This window comes from Ylistrum balloti, unplaced genomic scaffold (assembly GCF_031769215.1).
Source record: "Ylistrum balloti isolate Yb309-2 unplaced genomic scaffold, AGI_CSIRO_Ybal_v1 Utg369670, whole genome shotgun sequence".
NCBI classification, from domain to species: domain Eukaryota; kingdom Metazoa; phylum Mollusca; class Bivalvia; order Pectinida; family Pectinidae; genus Ylistrum; species Ylistrum balloti.
This window is the reverse complement of record NW_026781916.1, coordinates 467,465-490,000: the sequence shown is the minus strand read 5'-3', so window position 1 is coordinate 490,000 and position 22,536 is coordinate 467,465. Positions and strand designations below refer to the sequence as shown.

The window sequence follows — 22,536 nt, the reverse complement described above, 5'->3', positions numbered from 1 at the left end:
CCTATTAAATACATTAAATAACAAACATCAATAAACATCAGCATAACTGTATAGTAATATATGAAAATATGCGCGAACTGAACTTAAAACAATTAAGTTTAAGAGAGAGAGAGAGAGAGAGACAGACAGACAGAAAGAGACAGACAGACAGACAGACAGAGAGATAATGAGACAGACAGAGAGACAGACAGACAGTCAGACTAACAGACAGACAGACAGGCAGACAAAGATTAAAACACGAAAGATATCACGAATTAAGCATACAACTTGTTTTGTAAATATATGATACGCACGTCGAACAATTTAGAGATCAGTTGGACTTGACAGATCAAGATTGCGAGATCGTATGATATCTTAACTTATTTCCTAACCTACATTCACCTTTTGAAACATTCCAGTATGTGATGATTATAAGTAAGAAATGGAGATATAAGCAGGGCTTAAAATAAAATTGACTCCAAATAAATCGCCATTATTATATTAATGTCTTTTTTTTAAACTTTACGTTTGCTATTTCCAAAAATAACTAGGAGAAGATGTATTTGGTTATTGTAAGATGGCTTTGCCAAATCTGTCGCAATTTAGTGGTGAGCTTTTTTCGCTAAATCGAATTTTCTCTAAAGGTGCAGCGTTGGAGAGAGGAAAGATGAGTTGAAGAAAATCTTTGTTAAAATAGAAATATTTCTATTTCTCTAGAGGATATTTGATTTACTGTATCCGGTAGAACTTGAGATCTGGAGTGATATAATTTTTCCTTCTTTACTTATCTCGATTTTTCCCTAAAACGAAACCAACATGGACAGCTTTCCACCAATCTGTATGCTAAACGTGATGATTTCAGTTTCCCTATAGTGAATTTTACCTTTCTTAATATCAATATTCCTGTGTTCCCAACCTATTTTGTTAAATGTCACAGTTGACTCGATATGCAAGGGCTTATTGTTAGGATTTTCGTGTATGAAGTCAACTGACGGACATACTCGTAACACAGGGGTTTCAGAAATTGCAGGTTGATGAATCTATGGGATGTTGTATGGTCACCATAGTGATCTCATTGAGAAATATTCTATTTGTTTGTGTGACATGATGCTAGACGTATTTGATGCTCTTTAGTTTGCCTGTTGGTTCCGTTGTTGTATACTTTGTTCTCATTTGATAACATGACATCACTTTGATTCACAAAGATTTACATGGCGGAGTCGTCGGTGAAGCGAAAGACGCTTACTCTTTCGGAACGCATGATCTTATTATCCTTGCACGTTTTGAGGAGTCTCCGTGTCTAGCTTTATTTTGTTGATATTTTGCCATAATGTTATAAAATTTGAGTTTAGATTTGGATTAAGTTGATATTTTCTTGTTGTTTTGTTCTAGTAATGAACTTCGCAGCCACTTCCGGTTCTTATGATAAATGGAATTTTGTGTTTATAAGGACATACAATAATTATAATGTGTCAGAAAGGTACATGCGTAATTATATATAAATGTATGAAATATTCACTATATTAACGTGACTGTCACCTAGAACAAACAATGAATAATCTTGTCGTATAAAGCGTTTGTATGATACGTTGTAGTTAATTAAGACACTAACGAGTTTTTATAATTACAATGATGATACAGTGTTGTAAAATATGCAGATAAATCATTTAACACGTTCAGATTTGTTTGTCATTAATGCACACGTACAGATCAGTACAATCAGTTTCATGATGTTTTAAAATTGTTAATTTTCATGGCATATTTATTTTCATTGGTGTTATGGGTATTCTTTATCCACGAAATCCTAAGCTCACAACCTTATCGAAAAATCCCAGTAAAAGGAATTGTACAATAATTTTTTAAACCACGAAAAGTATATCCAAGTAAACATATGAGTTTTAAAGTATTGGGCTTTACAAGAACCTAACAAACATAGTAAATATCAAAGTATGTACAAAAGAGACTACCACGTTTTTCATATAAATGAAGAATTAGATACAGCGGAGCCAAATGACAGTTAAACTTCAACATACTGATTCAAAATTCTAGGACTCAACTATGATGCCAAGGGTCTAATGAATTGAAACCTAAGAGGCGACGAATTAGCATCAATCGTAACGGCGCAATATCAGTTATATTAAAGATGACACGCCTTAAATCCAAGATATAACCCTTCCGATGTTACCTTAAATTAAGGATTTTTCAAAACTTTAGTCAATGACAATTCTGGAGCAATATTGACTTTACCAAATACGTATCCTCAGATCCTGGTATAACTTGTTCTGATTAAAGATCGTGATATTAATAACTTGGATTGACCAAGATTTACATGGTGGAGTCATCGGTGAAGCAAAAGACGCTTACTCCTCCGGAAAACCTGGTCTTATTCTCCTTGTGCTTTTCCAGGAGTCTCCATGTAAATCTTTCCTCTGTTCTTAGTTTTTGCTAATTTTATGGACTTTGTGATTATGTTGTCATGTTGGTATCTTTTTGTTGCCTTCCCAGCCTACATGTTAAATAACAATAGTTGTTACCTGTTCTTACTCTTCTTGTACTTTTCAAGAAGGAGTTCCCGTGTAAATCTTTCTTTAGTTTACAGTTTGCACCAGTTCACTGGAATTTTATTTTGTCTTACTGGTATTGTTTTCAAGATCTTTCGACAGAGTGGAACGCACAACAGAATTCACGGAATGCGTTTCACTGAGTGCAATGTTCCAAGTTCTACATACAGCCAATAAAATAAAAACAAATTCAGAATTAGTCCCAAATGACCTATATATACAACGTTAACCTATTAAAGTGTCCGAATTGACGAATATATTGTCCGCTGCAGCGTCATGCATAGCACGGAAAGGTGGCGTTATGTCACTGACGCACGCCTGTCAAAACCACGTCACGTGATTTGGTTCTTGAGTAGTTCACTGTTTCTCTCACGCTGAAGACGAGTACAGTGCGGACTAGGGATACAGATAACATGAAGGCCCGTGTACTCCTCTTCTTGGTGATAATCGGTAAGTTGGAATTTATTTTCCAATATAATCATAAAATATTTTTATCGTGATATTTCGTCATCAACTGGATTTAATTACATCAATTTATTTGAAGCATCACCACTTAAAGTTTTAGATATGTCAGTAAAATATCTTTTACTCAGCTACCCTACTTCTATAGTAATTCGTAAATAAGACGCGACATTTTTTCTTTACTATAAGTAAATTGAGGTTTATTTAGTAAGAAACTACAGCCTCGATTTGGGAGACGGTTTATCTCCGAATTCTTAAGGTATCAAACAAGATATATTTTCACTAAATAAGTTCAGCTTCGTGTTCTGCTTTTTCGACAAATTCGGACAAAAAGCATATGAGTGATAAGGATATAGAGAAGTAATACAATGTGTTACTTAATAAAAGTACAGAACGATTTACCCATGTTTGAACTGCAATAAGCATTGTCATATAACATTCTCAAGTACAATACATGGTATTATGATAACAGATGGTTAATTTTCATGTCTTTCTGAAGCTCCCCCCCCCTCCCCTAAAAAATAAAAGAAAAGAAAAAATGAATAACAAATAACTGTTCAATGAGTGTTGAAACTAAATACTAATTTATCAATTTAATTAATGAACAGCATTACAGTTTCATACCGATCTGTAATGTTTGTGTTTTCAAACTTAGGCCATAAGATGTATTCTGCATGAAGCAGCTAAATTCATTCATTTACGCTATCGTATTTTATTCTTTCTTAACATGTCAGTATTTTCTTATTCAGAACTGTTATTCACTTGTGTGTCTTTTGTACCATTCCACGCCCGAATGTTATCTCTGCTATCTTATTATCTGCTGTAACACGTGCTAATCCTTACTATCCTTCTAACAATATATATCACAATTAATCCAAGATACCTGTGTGTGTTTTATACAATATTTAATTCTTATTTATTCTTCCGACAGGTGTTGTTGCAGCATCGGAAGGTATGTATTCCAATGTTTCCTATGTGATGCAGTTTGCTTGAGATTCTCAGGAAATATTATTGTCATCATTATCTAGGAATTGTCGTATTTCCCTGTGTGATATAAAATGATTCTTTTATGCCTTTTATGTATCTTGTGGTTCAGCTGTCGTAAACCTTGTTCTCACTTGGGAACGTTGATTGTCCAAGAAGAATTACACAGCACATGACGTCGATAAAGTGTAAGAATGTTATAGGTCTGTCTTAATCCCATCTTTTGTTACCTGCTGTAACATGTAAAATATTCTAATTACCTTTGTAACAATATGAAACATTCCATTCATAGTTTGGCTCTACTGTGTCTAACGTTAAATTATTAAAAGATGCATTTCATTTGTTTGTCTTTTGTACAATCTTTCGGAACACCTGGTTTTTCAGGTTTTTCCGTGTAATGTCTCATTTTGCTAATATTCTGTCCTATTTTCATCCAATATGAGATAGGAATTATATTCATTTTTGCGCATTTTGTTTCATGAAACATATACATACTGAGAGTGATTGATACCTGTAAAGAACAGTTAGCAATACAAATTCCACTAAAAATATTTTTCCGGTTCTAATATTGAATTTTATTTATTTAATATTTAAAATGATATAGCAATAATTTTGAACACCTTTAATTATCTCTTTAGTGTTTTAGCAATATTCTTCTCTAGTCTGAATCATTTGAACTTTTGTAGTGTAGCCATAGAGATCACCTGAATTACAATGATTCACACGACTCAAGTGTTGAAAGACATAATACAATATTCGTTCATAGTACCTTCGACAATCTATTTGCGACTGAACACTAGTTTCTTATTGAAAATAAGACGAACATTTTGTTTCGGTAGTGTCCAGTAATTTAGATTTACATGTACTTCTCATTTGATTGCATTTTAAAGAGATATCCACATATTTATTCAGACTTTTTTTTTTTTTTTTTGCTAATAAATTTAGAGTTTCTACAAGCAAAAAACGCTTACTCCTCCGGAACACATTGTCTTATTCTCCCTGTACTCTTTCAGGAGTCTCCGTGTAAATATTGTTTGTGCATATTTGGCCTAGTTTTGTGGTATTTTAGTTTGAATTGTGATTATGCTGTCATGCTGGTATTTTCATGACTTTTTCAAACCGATTGATCTATAATAAGTTTTTATTTGTATCCATATCATTTGCATTTCATTGGAAATAAGTATTTATATATGCCAGGTGGTTCGTGTTAACTTGTTCTTACTCGAGACATCACGTGCTTGGATTTGCTAAGATTTACACGTCATCGATGGAGCGAAAGACCATTACCCTTCCGGAACACATGGTTTTCATCTCCTTGTTTTTTTCAGGTTTTTTAAAACTTTTGTTTTCTTTTTACATATTTTCATCTCATTTTAGTTTGGATCATGATTTTGTTGATATGTTGATATTATCAAAATTTTTGTGCAAGATTTTACGTCAGGATTAAAATATCAATGGTGATTTAAATCGTTAAACTTTAGTGAATATAATTTAATTCAACACAACAATGCACGCGGTCTTGACAAATACAGTACGATGAATGCCAGTGATGTTTGAACTCAATGAGTTATAAATAACCTTGTGTTTATGTATTTTCTGGATACTAGGAAATGTACTTGGCCATGCTTTGTTCTGACATACTCAGTTGGCTTGATGTCATTTTCATGGTCCTACTTCGTACTTAATATGCACTAGTCAAAACAAATATGGAAAAGGTTCACATGTCGTCAAACATCTCTGATATACATTTTATCACCGAACACCAGGTGAGCAAATCAGATTCGCAGGTTTTGCATTGAAAGCGTCACAATCTACGTATGAAACCTACCTAAGTCAGTTGTAGATGTTATAACGTAAGTTACCACTAGAAGGATGTAAAGAAAACGATAAACGAGGGCTGTCGAAATAGCAATATCTTAAGGTAAATAACCTCTTCAGTGACAAGCTTGCGATTACGGGGTGATAAAACTTGACAGTTGTGACGTTCTGTAAAACAGTATACTGTGTAAACAGATGTAACTATAAAGGATTCCATGTTTCGGTATTTTCCGGGATGGAAGCAATATTTGTGTTACATTTTTGGTAAAACCTCGATTATTTGGACCTTCGGAGAAAAATCTTCATAGTTATTTACTGAGATCCAAATGCGATTTCAATAAACTTTTATTAAAATAACTGATTCACTAATGGAGAAAAGTCACTTAGACATTCCTCTCAGAAATAGCATATTGTATTTGTGTGTCTTTGTCTTACACTACTATTTGTTGACATGATCTTAAGGTTTTGTCAATAATTTTCAACTATATATAATTTATTTACTGATCTATGCACATAATACATCCAATAGTCATTATCTAGAAAGTTTTTATTAAAATATAATTCTATGTCAATTTCTACTTTTCGCTCAAAGATGTTAGTCATGTGATGCAATATGGTGTCATTTTGCAAATATGACAGCAACGGGCATTTTATAGGTCAAACTTGAAGCCATTTCCATTATGGTTTGCATTGTGACGTCAAAACTCTATCTGTGAATGTGTGACGTCATTTTATAAGCTATATAATGCACGTGTTTAATACACAAAAATATGTCAAGAAAAGTATGTAAACGTTTATAATGATTGAACCAAAATACGCACAAATGAAAAGTGAATTAATACAAACATATACTATTACATATAACAGTGCCAGATAAGGAAGAAAACTTCATCATGAGCTGTCATTTCGTTCTTAGGGTATTCAATACTGATAGATGACAGAAGTTTTAAAACTGAGACATGACGCAGCAAAAAGGGAAGTGATCGAAACATATGTCAAAATGCAAAATCGGGAGGTTCCCTTGGATCATATTTCAATAAACTTCGTAATTTTCATGCATCTGATATTTCAAAAGACAAGTAAGTCTGTATACTTCAAGCTGTGTCACTGTTGGAATAATTCAAACGTGACATGCAGGTTACGGCAACTCACGGAGTATAACCCTCATCAGCAGTTTCCGCCTCCATATGATGGGTTGTTCCCGGCATCTCCTCTCATATTGGAAATATTGTACAAAAAAACTGAATTATCATTGATGTATTCTGAGATTTCGTATTGCCATCAAATAAATAAAGATTTTTACACAATGTATACGAGTCAATAACACATTTTATTACAAATTTAGATTTAGATACCACAGGGTCAACAAAGAATTAAATTGCATCATACATATATTTAGTCCTTCTAGGACCGGTCAGTGATACTGTATCATACAGCTATTTCGTCCTTCTTGGACTCGTCAGTGAATGAAACTGCATCATACCACTGCTTCGTCCTTCTAAGACTCGTCAGTGATACTGTATCATACAGCTATTTCGTCCTTCTAGGAAACATCAGTGATGCTAATTACCTATAATGTTGATATCTTATGGCGGAGGAAATTTCAAATTATTTTTGGAAATGGATCTTGAAACCTGACGAGGTGTGCACTTTCCCAACAATTGAATAAATTTTATTCAATATAAAATGATTTAGAAAGAATGACAAGTATGTGTATACATGAAAATACATAAGATTCGCCCTTTTACCAGAAGAAGTTCTCATTTGAATTTTCCAAACTAGACTGCTACTTATCCTAATATTTTCATGTATATGAAAATTACGAAATTTATTGAAATTTGGAGCTAATGACTTTCCTCGTCTAAAAGTTGCCATTTCTTTCATTCAATTCTGACTTACCTCAGTTGCCTTTCTAGGCTTCAAAGTTCAGGCCCCTTGTACCATTGAAAACTAAGAGAAAGAAAATCGAATTATTTAGCTTCTAATGAATATATTATGTAATTTCTACTACAATATTCACTTTTAGACTTTTGATCTTCAGAGAAGTATAGATTTTGATCTGTAGGTCTATGTTTATCTTAAGAGAAAATTGATATCTAGTGTATTAAGGATATCAAAAGCGACAAAAGTGATCTTGACTTTTTTAATATTTTCTCTCAGCTCCATTTTTCTCTCATTTATTTATTTATTTATGTTTTGTTGTCTTTATCAGAAATAAACAGTTTCATGGATGATAAATATAACTCACTTTGATGTCCAAGTAGGGATGTCTTTTTGATCTTGAGTTGAGTGTGTAGTTAAAGAGACAATGTATATCTAGTGTATTGTGGATATTAAAAAAGAAGACAAGCATGATTATTCAGGTTTTGATGACGGCTCATTTGTATCCAGGTAAAAGTGTTGACATACAACATTATTTTAAATAATGATATATTGTTGCATATTCATGAAGACATTTCCTGTTAGGTAATGTTCGTCATCGTCATAACTTATTTCTACCATGTAAATAGGAAGATGGTAAATCTCTTTATAAAATGAAAAATCGTATGAGAGATTGTTTATCCGCATCACTGAACTCAGTTACTAGTATGAGGTATCCATACTTACCGAAGCGTGTAACGGCTCTGGTTTATACCTGTTTATTTTATCTTAATGTTTTGGCAATAACTCTAACTGCAGGAAGCATACTACTTTCAGTAAAAACTTTGTATCTGGGAATGAAAATTTCTCTTGATAAGTTCGTAGCGAAAATACTACTTAGGTCAGTCCAGTAATTTACTTTCCCACATTCAGGGAATGTCACATAAATAAAAAAGAATAAACCAACGGTTAAAGAAAATATTTCATCAAACTAGTGATTGCTGAAATGAACGCATATCATAAACGAAGGAAACATTGAAACACAACCCCTGAAGAAATACAAGTCAATTTTTTTCAGCAGTTCGTGAAGAACTCTCTCTCTTCTATACTGACTTCACATGACATGCAAATATTGGTTGATCTGTGATATTAACGTCACGTTCTCAAACTATGTTTTGAAAGTTTGTAAAATTGTATCGTGCTTATAAATGTATACATTTTATTACTGTCTGTACAGAGATACATCTCTTTTAAAAGTACGGCATCAATACTTTTTATTATTGGTAACGAAAAAAACTTATGAATGCTGAATTCATTCTTACAAAACAATGGAGTTTCAGTTATTTCTAAATATTTATTTGAAATGAGACAACTTTATGATTTAGTGAGTTAGGTAGAAAGGAGAGCATTGTTGATCCCAAAAACAAGAATAATGTGGAAATAACTTCGGTCATAGAAATCGATTATGCGATATTATATGTATGGGCATCTATGCATAACAGTATGTAAAGGAGTTAAGTTTGTAGAAAATAAGTTTTGTACAACTGGTAGAATATTTGAGCGTGACTTTACTGTCACCTACATCAGACAAATGACCAGTGTGAAGCGTTCACGCAGAAACATATGCATTGTACGAAATGGTAAGGTGGAAAATAGCGTGACGAGATGAAAAAAATGGAAAAAAAAATAATGTGACGAGATGATAAGGAATCGAAAGACCTTTCAAGCTGTACTATAATCGTATGTACCCAGCGTATGAAATAGTGTGACGAGATGGTAAGGAATCGACCGACCTTCTCGGCTGTATTATAATCCTATTTAAGCAAAGGTAGAAAAAAATGTGACGATATGGTTGTAATATCACAGAAACAATAAACAAGATAGCAACATTGTTCTGTAGTCATTTGGTAAAACACTTAGTAATGTGCCTAATTGTTGTGGTATAAGAACTCTAACAATATTACCAACATATTGTTTTGGTACTGTTAGTGCTCAGATAAAAGCAATGGATGCGAGTTTTCGTTTTCTTTCTCCTGAATGCATTTTCTAGTTATCAGTGTCATTATATCAACCATAGAAATATTCAATTTTTACACCATACCTCTATATTTTCTGAGCTAAACACATTACCGTTTACTAACGAAATCCATCACTAGAGACACGTGATCAAGTGGGTATAATAAACAATGAAACGGAGAACTCATGTGCTATCTAAACCTCTTTTAAGATGACAAATTAGGTGTATTCCGTGACAGAACTGTAAAACATTAGTCACAACTCTGACAGAAATTATCATAAAGCAAAAACATGAAACTAGCTTGTCTTAACTGCTTAAATGTCAAGATATACATTATGCGTAGTAACAATTCTTAGATACTGCAATATCATGCATTTTTGTGGTGCATCAGTCCGTGAACACCAAGTATCGTGGAAAAATTTCAGGGCTTGTGAAACAATACTTGAATATGAACTTGGATAATTTTACACGTACTAAATGACGGTTAAACATTAAATATGAAAAGAGCCCAAAAGTCAGCGAAAACAAATTATATTCAAAGGTTTGCAGAAACAAGTCAACATTCATTGTTGCCTTCAATACATAAGAAACCCACTCATTATAAAATATCATATTTTTTTGTGCTTCATAAATTAATAGTTAATATACTGTAGGATTAGGCTGGATGTGATCTTAGCTTGGTCAGAGTTTACCAATGGTTAGCAAAATTATTCAAATATAACTTTTTTCAAAAAGATATAAATTTCTTTATAATTTCACAATTATGGGTGTATTGAGACATGCTACATTGATATTTTTAGCGTCACTGTGGCTTTGGAAGTAATTTTCAGTGGTAGGAATTTCACTAATCACTGCTTAACTCTAAACAGAATTTGAAGAAGTCATCAACTGACGAAAAACTCGTTACACTGGATTCAAAAGATGCAGGTTGAAACAAATTATGTTTTACGTCGTCATAGCAATCTCATTGAGATATATTATAAGTCTTTGTGCGATATGAAGCTGGGTGTATTAATTCCCGTTAGTTTGTCTGTTGGCGCAGTCGTTTTAATACAATGTATATAGTTGCCATTTGATAACGTGACATTACTAACTTGGATTGACAACTAAGGTCAAGTATCAATACTGATTGCAATATATTCATCTTATGTTTTGTCATTTCAGGTATTCATAGGAGAGAAAAGAGGCAAGCCAGATGGGGCTCTCAAAATCAAAGTCAGTCGATTACTTATATATTGTATACCCTACATTTTATTTGTTTTTGTACCTACATTGTATCAATATGAAGTCAGAAATCTATTAATAGATGGAAACATGTTAGCCAATATCTGAAAATTATTATCTTAATAACTTAAATACATCACCTTTTCTTTACGTTGTATACATCATTTCAATGGCGCAGAACTAAAACTGTAGAGCGACTGTGCATCGTACGTACTGTCTGAATCTGTTCGCTTATTCAAAAAAATAAAATTATCAGTTATAGAAAGCCACCTTTATAACGAATGTAGCCAAATGTCTTTATGATTTTCCTGTGGGAGCAGCACGTATGAAACATTTCATAATGCGCTGCTCAATTAATTTTCACAAGTTGTGTTTTTGAAAGTACACATATTCGACCATGTTTTTTGTCGCGCGATAGATTGCCTAAACATACCTATGTAACATAAACAATTATGTGTCAGTTTGATTTGTGGTTTGTTCACAAGTAGATAATACTACAGAAAGCCTAAGTACGGTATTACACTAATTTCCTCAAACAAGTCTTTTTCCGCGTTCACTTGTTTTTCCGATTTCTGCAATAAAACCAAATCACAGCTGTTTTATTAAGCGGATTCTACACTAGATTTGTAACATTCTAAATGCGTGGTTCTTAATTCAACACCATGTTTTTCTGCCAAAAAATAAAGTTGGTTTATAGTTTAAGGAGAGGAAGTTTTACTGCATGCTGTAACAAGGAGAATGAAGTATATTTCATTCGTGTCTGTGACTATGGTTATCATTAACAAAATTTGCAATTTTAAAAACGCCATTATTACTGCCATATCGGTGACATACTGAAGTATTACTTACATGCAATACTCCCCATTGTTCTTAACGAACAGTATCCATAAACAGAGTTGACCCAATTTTAAAGCTTAATTATTTCGCTGAAATAACGATTTTTCACTTAGATGTTATGGACTGGCTCATGCGCAATATGCAAACACAGCAACATCAACAAAGATGGCAGGTTCCTCCTAAACCAGGGAATTTCCAAAATACGCGTGGTATACAAGATTTAAACCTGGTTATATACCTGAATATCATATTCATAACATATTTATGACGTACAGGGAATATGTATTCATTTATCTCATTCGTTGTATTTCATACAACCAGAAAATGTGTATGGTATATTTAAATATAGCATTTTATATCGCTTTATACATATATAATCTGCACTCTATATATCGCTGGAAGCTTGTATATCATACGATATATTGAAACATCTAACTGCAATAATTATAAAAAAAAATGAGACGTGAGATATTAGGCATGGATTAGACGTGATAATTTTCTGTGATGTCTATAATTGCAATAACAGACGGAAAAATCATTATTTTTCGTGGTTGATTTTCTTCGGTTTTTTTTACTTATCAGTACTAGTCACATTTATATCATTTACTTTCAATCAAATAAAGTGCCAGCGGAATATTTTTTATTCACGAAATTTTAGTCCCACAAAAAGATGTGATTCTCCAGTAAATCGTACGATGCATTGTTTACCTACTGTATCTATTACCGAGTTTTCTAAGCAGATAGCATACATTTATATTGCTTTTGGTAAAGGATTTACTGCATTGATATACATCAACATGCTTATCGTTTAATGTGAACGCATGCATGTGTGTTGAACGAAGATCAATTTCCAAACATTTTCACATGTGATATATGTGATATATATGATATGTGATATATATATATGTATATATATATATTGTCTTTTTTTTTAATTTTTAATCATCACCAAATTATTAAGGTTAATGAAGGATTTTTCTGCCTCTGTCCATGAATAAGTTGTACAGATCACATGGTTCAATATTTGCAGCTATTTTTGTGTTTATCGCAATTTCTGAGTCAACTGACCGAATTGATTGTTATTGATTGTTATAGTTCGACATATAATATAATATCTATGGGATACCACAATACACCGATGCATTTAAGCAAAGGCTGTCGATATTCAATTTCCTACATCGTAAAATATCTAGGATTTACCCAGATATGTTAATTAAGTCTTAGCATAGAGTTAATAGATTGGGTAACGATCCCCCTTTTTAAAGAACTATGTCATTAAGCGTAAGTCTGCAAACAATCATGAACATGGGTAAATAAATCAATCCTTAAAGCGAATAAATTAATCATTAAAACGAATAAATCAATCCTATATCGAGTTGGAAATTAAACCAAAAACGTGGTATATTGTATTGTTAAACCAACGTGACTATTTGTCATTATTATCGTAGGTTACGGAAACATTTTTCACAAGCAACAGCAGTTGGATATCAATAAAGATGAGCTACAATTCTTAATCATTACAACATTTTGTCAAAAACAGATACAATGCCCACACCAACATGGGCACCAACTACCCTAGGAACACAAGTTAACTTTGGGGGTCAGAACTGGGGCAATACAGAACCGACCCCTGTCAGATTCCCATCAATGTTTAACAATATGGCAAGATCCAGAAATAGTCTTCAATCACCATCAACATCATTCAGACCACCATCACCGGCTCAAGCTCCAAAATCGTCAACCAGGACACGCACCAGTGGGAAAAAGAAAACTAGTGGACATTCAAATAGTCCGAAATCTGTCCGAAAGACTAACCCATCTCCGCCTATGCGAAAAAATCCGTCAGCAGGTCGGAAGTCACCTTCAAGAAATGCACCAACGGCACCCATTCCTAATTATCCACCTACAATGCCTCCAAGGCCTGTAGGAAGATCAAAATCCAGGCGAAATAGACCGAGACCTCAAAGTCAATCCTTTGCACCAAAATCAAATCTCAAAACGTCAAGTATAATACCGCCTTCTCTCCTACAAGGACTAGGTAAGGAATTATCTATCAGGATTAAGTTTCAAAATCGAAATTTTCTATCATCGAATATTTTGACCTTTGAGAAATGAAAACAACCGTGTAATTTAAATGATATTGAGAAGAATTTAGTTCTGAGCTGAAAATGCAAACAAATTATGAAATCTGTCGTTTAATGAGAGGCTGAAAATCAAGAATTGCCATTTCATTTTTGTTTAAATTTTTATATCACGACCAGACTTGCCACTGTCCCATTAACTGATATTTAATATAGATACTCTTTTCATCGTAATTTGATTAAAGTTATTTTGATAAAAGATTTTTCAAGCTATTTAAAATATACTGCTGTTGGATTCTTCGATCTTGTTTTCGACAAAGAATTAAACGATCGTGTTTACTGCTTGTAAGTACGACTGTGGTTTCATTCTTGTTTACCTTGCTCTCATTTGGCGAACATTTGTATGCACCACAATTTGCATGGCAGATGTCGTACATCGAGCAGATGACTGTTTCTTCGTACGGAATTCTGAGTCCTATTATCCTTGAACTTGTTTATGAGTGAAGATATTTTTTTCATCTTTTCCCTCCAATGCGTTAAACTTGAGTTTGAAATAAGATTATATTGGTATTGTTTTTTCGTTCTTGAAGCATTGATATGGACATTACATTTTACCTAAGACATTACTTAAATAAAACATATGTAAAATTATATTTGACATCAATATATTATATATGTATTTAATGCATGAAATATGCATTTTGTGTTTCCTCTTCTATAATCAAAATATGATGTTCAATTACGCCAACATCTTTATGTTATACATCTCAAGACTTAATTTACACTTTTACATTTTTGAGGACGTGCCATGGCAGATAAACTGAGGTCTATGTGGATGAGTATGTTATCTAAGATGATTCAGTGTTCTATAGATGTATTAACCAATCTCTGACGTAGTGTGGGTCATTAAAAAGCTGCAATTAATTTCAGGTTAAGCTAGATACTCTGTCGAGTGATTAACTTTTAAAAATCATGTATTTCTTTGATTGAGTTTCATGGCAGAGAACATTTGTTTTTGTTACAACACTTCACGATCTTCAGATCAAAAACTGTGAGTTCAGTTTATCTTGTGATGCATAAAATATGTAGAAAAACTAATGGCGTTTTCTGCCTGAAGCATGGTATTGTAATTAAAGTGATGAAACTGCACTATTTTAATTGACGAGATCTTTAAAAATTATTTTGGTTTTCAAAATCAAATCAATATTTCCATCTAGTTATAGGTTTCCGTTTTAAGTGTCGATGAAACTGAATCTTGAAATGCCAATAAAAAAACTAACAAAATTTAACGTGGAAATGACATAAAACAATTACATACTCCTAGAGTGGTTAACGATTAAATGTAACATTTTCACCTTGGCCTGTAGTCGAGTGTATTACTAGTCACCAGAAGACATCGACTATTATTCTGAAATACGTTACCAAGTTACGTTCTTAATTTTTTTTTTCAGTTTTGAACTTGACAATAATCTAAGTTGATTCATTAATTCTACATTACTGCCTATATGACCTAACCTCTTTAAATTATCTAAAAAACATATGCTTTCAATATCCATAATTACACACTTATTCAATGTTGTAATGAAAATATTGTAGTTAATATTAACATACAACATATATCATATCACAGTTAGAATTTACAATCTTTGTAAACAAGTATTCTCGTTATCGCTGTTTATTAGCTTTCCGTTGCCTGCATACGTTGATGTCGTTTTGCATAGTATAATACAAATATCATTACAATGAGATTTAGACAACCTATCAATCACAGCTGCGTATCAATGACACTGTGTTTTTCAGTATGGGTTGTAACTTTATATGCCATGATTTAGATCTTATGAATACTAGCACAGCTCAGAGAGTACAAATGACAAATCTACCATCAAATATTGGAAATTATTAATTCTACAGTGTCAAATAGCGGCATCATAATCATCATCTTCTACTACTTTTCTTCTTCTTCTTCTTCTTCTTCTTCTTCTTCTTCTTCTTCTTCTTCTTCTTCTTCTTCTTCTTCTTCTTCTTCTTCTTCTTCTTCTTCTTCTTCTCCTTCTCCTTCTTATTCTTCTTCTTCTTCTTCTTCTTCTTCTTCTTCTTCTTCTTCTTCTTCTTCTTTATCATGCAGAATACTGCTTTATTTGCCTCCTTGGTTTCTATCTGTATTTACATACCGCATAACTATTTAGTTTCATGGATCGAAATGTTCTGCGATTTTCTGTTAAAATAATAGAACTATTTTTCAACGAATTAAAAACATGGTGATCTGGATTTAAAAGGACATTAGATATACATGTATGTCATTATTCACGGGTTAAATATTTGTAATCACGTCAATGACATTGAAATAGCAAAAAGATAAAATGTTGCTCGTTTGTATATAGTTATGTATGTGTTGTCATTGGTACAAGGGCATAATATCATAATTGCATGAGGTTTTGGTACATTTTTTGTTTTAGATATTCATACCATATAATAACACCATATGTTGAGAAGATCAATATAGACAGGTATTTCATACCAATGTATTTCATTTCGTCTTAGTTTTGTTGAATCTGAATTTGGATTATAAATATGCTAATATGGTTTTATTTTCTTGATCTTTTTAAAGCATTAAATTCTTGAAATCATATGATTTTGCTATGTTGCTATGATTTAAATAGAATATTTAATGTTTTGAATTTCATATGCATAATACATAGTTACATCATCAGCTGCGTTACATTGTATTTAATCTAGATACTGATAATAACAAGCAATATATATTTTATTCACTGTCTCTTGCATTTAAGTATTTAAGTAGTTGTCCGAAATATCATCCTTTGTCATTTTGTTATCAGCTACTACCAATACGTACCTGGTAACGCTATCGTAGATATTGTTTTCACTTTTTGTCTTTTTATCACAAAGATGCGTTCTTTCCTTTTTTAGATCCCCTTTATCAACAACAAGCTAAGGCTGCTGGAGGTATGAAGTATATAATGTTTCATGCTCGTTAGTTTGTCTGTTTGTTAGTTCAGTTGTTGTAGACCTTGTTTTCATTTTCATCCTGAATTCAGTTAAATTATAATTTCAAAGTGAATTCAGGATAATTTTGTTTCTATTCCATTGGCGTTGTGTTTAGTATAAAATGTGTATAAAGTGTTAGAGTTGTATATTTGATATTGCGTGATTCACCATTATTCTTGTATTTGTTTATTTATCCCTTTATCTATTGATTGATTGATTGATTGATTGATTTTTGTCGTTGACAGATTATTCTATAAACCACGTATTACATTTTCCTGTTGTATTTTCAGACAATTTCGTTGTCAACCCAAGTGAGTATGAATGAACATTATTGGGTGATCACTAGTTAGTGATCGTCTTAGGAGATATATTGGGTAATCATTAGTTAGTGATCGTCTTAGGAGATATATTGGGTGATCACTAGTTAATGGTCGTCTTAGGCGATATATTGGGTGATCACTAGTTAGTGATCGTCTTAGGAGATATATTGGGTGATCACTAGTTAGTGATCGTCTTAGGCGATATATTTGGTGATCACTAGTTAGTGATCGTCTTAGGAGATATATTGGGTGATCACTAGTTAGTGATCGTCTTAGGAGATATATTGGGTGATCACTAGTTAGTGATCGTCTTAGGCGATATATTGGGTGATCACTAGTTAGTGATCGTCTTAGGAGATATATTGGGTGATCACTAGTTAGTGATCGTCTTAGGCGATATATTGGGTGATCACTAGTTAGTGATCGTCTTAGGAGATATATTGGGTGATCACTAGTTAGTGGTCGTCTTAGGAGATATATTGGGTGATCACTAGTTAGTGATCGTCTTAGGAGATATATTGGGTGATCACTAGTTAGTGGTCGTCTTAGGAGATATATTGGGTGATCACTAGTTAGTGATCGTCTTAGGAGATATATTGGGTCTGACCGATAGATCAAAGTCACGACGTATCATCAAGGTGTCCGAAAATTTGAAGAAATTTCAGATCTTTACGAAGTCGGCGGTCATATTACCGCCTTTAAAGTCACGCTGCAAATTTGAGAAATGTAGATGTCATCACGTGACGTTAACTATCCAATGGGATGCCTTGACTGTCTCTCAAAAATTATTAATTCATCGATAGGATAGTTCCTATAATATATAAATACCCATTTACTTGGGGGATTGTTAATCTTTTTATCTTATCTCTTCCTGATGTGATACTTACTGCTCCGTTAATTATTCTAAAGTGTTTCGAATATTTCTCTTTCACTGTAAAAAGACAAAATAATGAAGGATAATGTATACCAGTGATATATGGATAAAACGTCGTTGAACTACAATATGATAACATGCCTCAGCTGATCTGTTTATTTTTTCCAGATCCAGTGAACGTCGGTTATCGTGGTTAGTAACAAATACATTAACGGATACAGTGTAAAGAATATCTCCTTTGATCTTGAAATACCACCGTGCTCCATCAATATTTTCAGATGTGTTTTATATATAAAGATATATGAGCTACCGTCAAGTTGTTAGTTATGCCGTTTGTAACAAAGAAAATAACATTTCTCACCAGTAAAGTTATTGATACATGTTTCACTGTTTCATAGTTTTACACGAATCATAGATTGCATCTTCTCATCATTCCTCTATAAACCATATAAAGATAACGAATTATCACGTGGTTTTGTTTGAACAAAATGAAGATTTAAGTACTTGCTTTCCATGGGTTTTGTGATTTATGTCTGGTGGTTCTCTCTCTCTGTCTCTCTCCCTCTCTGTCTGTCTCTGTTTCTCTGCCTCTCTCTCTCTGTCTGTCTGTCTCTCTTTTTGTCTCTTTGTGTCACTCCCTCTCTCTGTCTCTCTTTGTCTCACTCCCTCTCTGTTTGTCTCTTTTTCTCTTTCTCTCTGTCTGTCTCTCTCTATCTCTCTCTCTCTCTCTCTCTCTCTCCCTCTCTGTCTCTGTCTCTGTCTGTCTGTCTGTCTCTCTCTCTCTCTCTCTCTCTCTCTCTCTCTCTCTCTCTCTCTCTCTCTCTCTCTCTCTCTCACTCTCTCTCTCTCTCTTTGTGTCACTCCTTATCTCTTTCTCTCTTTGTCTTACTCCCTCTCTGTCTGTCTGTCTGTCTGTCTGTCTGTCTCTGTCTCTGTCTCTGTCTCTCTCTCTGTCTCTCTGTCTCTCTCTGTCTCTCTCTCTCTGTCTCTGTCTCTGTCTCTCTCTCTCTCTCTGTCTCTCTCTCTCTCTCTCTCTCTCTCTCTCTCTCTCTCTCTCTCTCTCTCTCTCTCTCTCTCTCTCTTTATTGATATATATTTCCATTATTTCCGTTGTTTTTATGAATATATATGTTGCTTTCCAAACAGCATGTCCCTTCGGAATCATGGCTGAACGATGTGTGTACAACCCGTGTCCAAGGTGCCGTAATCAGATGATAGAATGTTGGTAAGGAACGAATAATATGGCAGTAAGGAGATAATATGTTGGTAAAGATAGTATATGTTGCTGAGGAGCGAATATGATAGTGACAAGCGAATATATAAGTGAGGAGACAGTATGTTGGTGAAGATCGAGTATGTTAGCAAGGAGAGAACATCTTTCTATGTGTGTGAGGAGTAAATATGTTGGTGAGAAGCGAATATTTTGGTAAGGAGCGAATATGTTATTGAGGAGTAAATATATCAATGAGGAGTGAATGTTTCTAAGAGCGAATATATTAGTGTAGAATGTATTAGTGTAGAATGTATTAGTGTAGAATGTATTAGTGTGTATTAGTATAGAATGTATTAGTGTAGAATGTATTAGTGTAGAATGTAGAATATATTAATGTATTAGTGTAGAATATATTAGTGTAGAATATATTAGTGTAGAATGTATTAGTGTAGAATATATTAGTGTAGAATATATTAGTGTAGAATATATCAGTGTAGAATGTATTAGTGTAGAATATATTAGTGTGAATATATTAGTGTAGAATATATCAGTCGTCCAATGTATCTTTTGGTTTTGGTTTTTCTCTTCTTTTTTATCTTATTTGCCGATTTCGACAGATTAATTTCAATACTTTAAACCAAATTTCTTTCGTGTTATCTTTTTCACAATGTTCTCGCGGTGACTTACCTTCGCTAAATATAATATAAGATATGTACATTATGCTGAATTTGTGGCGAATAACTTTTGCGATAAAGTATATACAATCATGTCCTGTATAAATGTAAACTGGTTTACAGTTATCTGTCGCTACTTTATTTACGATTGCATTGAGTCATTTGAAAATGGAATCAAACAAATAGTCTTTCTTTCAGGACAAACCCATGTGGTGGGTGCACGGGAGAAATGTACTTACATGGTCGTAGAATTCATGACTGTGAGACGATTTAAAGGTAAGTTCTATTAAAATATTGGTTCCATTAACCATCTGTTATCCAGTGATATCACCAATGTAGTATTTCATCGTATGTCACTAATATGATATACACTTGAGCAGTTTTCACTGGCTGTTCTAATCAGAAATTGATTGTCATGTCATAATGTGAATAATAACCTTTGGCTATGAGTTGAAAAATTCAAAACAAAATCGCTTCTACCTTCGATTCTGTCATCAACATTTTGACTTTTAAACCTTATAGATATTACGTTTATAGTAATGAAATGTATCAAGTCGAATAAAATTTTGTATGAAATGAAAATTCTTTGAATCCTATATATTCCTAACCCGTATCGAACTAAGTCATTACAGACGTAAAACGTGGAGGGGAAAAACAGAACAATAAACAGTTGAACCTCGTTATCTTGAATTCTTATATCTCGAACACCCGGTCCTGGTCCCCACCACTCTCTACACTAAGCATTCGAACTTTACTTCAATCGAATAATGGATAACTCGAGGTATTCCCCCACGGTCCTGTTGACTTCGAGATCACGAGGTTCGATTGTATCTTGTTATAATCAGGCTAATCGATTTTCAGGTTATTATAACGGCAACGAAACCCTAAAATTTACAAGAAGTGACGAATGTTATTATAAGACACTAGGGTAAAATAATCTATTGAATAAAAATACACAAATGATATCTACCACCTATGCATTTATTCTTTTTTCGGATAAGTCTTATTCACTGATAATTAAACCACTACAATGAATGGAACATTTAACAGTTCTCAGGCAAAATAAAGCTGATTGGGGTAATATTTCAACTGGAATTATTTGATGGAGTGGAATTGATATAAACTTTCACTCTTTCCTTCTTTTTAGATGGTGTTGATGGTCTTAAAACCAGGAGGATTACGAGAAAGCTTGAAATGTAATCGAACAGCATCGAACTTTGCTTTATTTCAAATGTATCTACCTTTTTGCCACTGATTTGATGTCTCTATATATAGAATCATAATTGTTAACAAAAGATCAAGGGTTTTAACACAGCATCAACAGATGGAGATAAACACTACAACGCATCTCGCTCAGTAGTCATGATATTTAAATTTGATATTTTTGTCAATATATTGCGAATGAAGAATATATAGTGAATAAAGATATTTTTTACAAAAATTTTAAAGTCTTAAGTCTACTTCCTACTGGCGGAAGTTAACGTCCCAGGGTAAGACCTTCATATATATTGATCAATAAATGAAAACAAAGTCAATCAAAAACGTCTTCCACTAAATGTTCCGATATATGTGTGATATAAAACACAACCTATTTAAGCGTTGGTATCTCTATCACATGTCTCTCTTTTCTGTCCTTTTTTGTGTCCTGTTGCAGAAATGACTTATCAGATATTTACGCCAAGACTTGATATCAAGATCCTGAAAATGTAACGTTTAATATTGCTTGTTCCCGTGCTTACAAAACAGAAGATCGGTTAAATTTGTGGGCCTTTCTGAAATATCTACTCAGTGGAAATTGTTAATTATCCACGGTCCATTGTCGCTGTCTGTTCAACGCTTAACTTTGCACAATTTCCTTTAATGTCTACCCACCGGAAATTGGCAACCATTCACTGTCCATTGCCGATGAGTGTCAAGTCAAGAAAATATCTGAAAATAGCTATACTATAACGAATAATTGACAAAACAGTATCAATACTATTTAAAATGAAAGCAACAACAAACAAATTTATTTATCTATTTTTATTGTAATGATTTTTGTACAGGCGTCATGATGAGAGAATCAACTATATGAGTGCAAAAAAATAATTTAAACGTCTCTCTTGAGAGACTGATAATGAAAAATACATCCTATAATTTGACCAGTTGTATTAACAACACTATACTGTTGTCACAGCTGGTCCCGACAAAATAATGAAAATATGAGGTACAAATGTCAAGGACAAACGGCTGGATTAATGTCTATGGAAAGCTGGATTAGAATGTCGAAAAACCTGTCACATCAAGAACATGGTACTTTCACATACCCAATCAACTAATGAGAATTTTCTTTTTTTCTCTACTCGAGAAATATCATTTCAATTATCAAGTCGTACTAAATTCGCTCATGGTCAGGGTATATGCAAGAACACGTATCTAACATGTGCAGATGACGTTCAGAAAACCACAAAGATTTTTAAGAATTCTTTGCAATTTCCAATAGAAAATGGAAGCCAAAGTCTTAAAAATTAGATGGAAAATACACCACACTTCTACTATTATATAAATATTTACTGTTAGAAAGTAGAAACAACTAGACTTTTAGCAACAACAATTCACAATACCATTACCATCTGTGAAAAGTGCA

At 33.1% G+C, this 22,536-nt stretch overlaps 1 protein-coding gene across 1 annotated transcript in view; it reads left to right on the top strand.

Annotated features, from left to right (window-relative positions):
* LOC132562141 (uncharacterized) overlaps positions 1-21,307 on the top strand; it is a 36,844-nt gene extending 15,537 nt beyond the window's left edge. The window contains exons 2-11 of the mRNA XM_060226872.1: positions 10,846-10,896; positions 11,856-11,951; positions 13,283-13,780; positions 14,624-14,662; positions 16,752-16,787; positions 17,120-17,140; positions 18,192-18,215; positions 19,170-19,248; positions 20,109-20,186; positions 21,058-21,307. Coding sequence (XP_060082855.1) covers positions 10,846-10,896; positions 11,856-11,951; positions 13,283-13,780; positions 14,624-14,662; positions 16,752-16,787; positions 17,120-17,140; positions 18,192-18,215; positions 19,170-19,248; positions 20,109-20,184 — 920 coding nt within the window. The 3' untranslated portion in view covers positions 20,185-20,186; positions 21,058-21,307. The remainder of the gene's footprint in view (positions 1-10,845; positions 10,897-11,855; positions 11,952-13,282; positions 13,781-14,623; positions 14,663-16,751; positions 16,788-17,119; positions 17,141-18,191; positions 18,216-19,169; positions 19,249-20,108; positions 20,187-21,057) is intronic.
* The last annotated feature ends 1,229 nt before the right edge of the window (positions 21,308-22,536 follow it).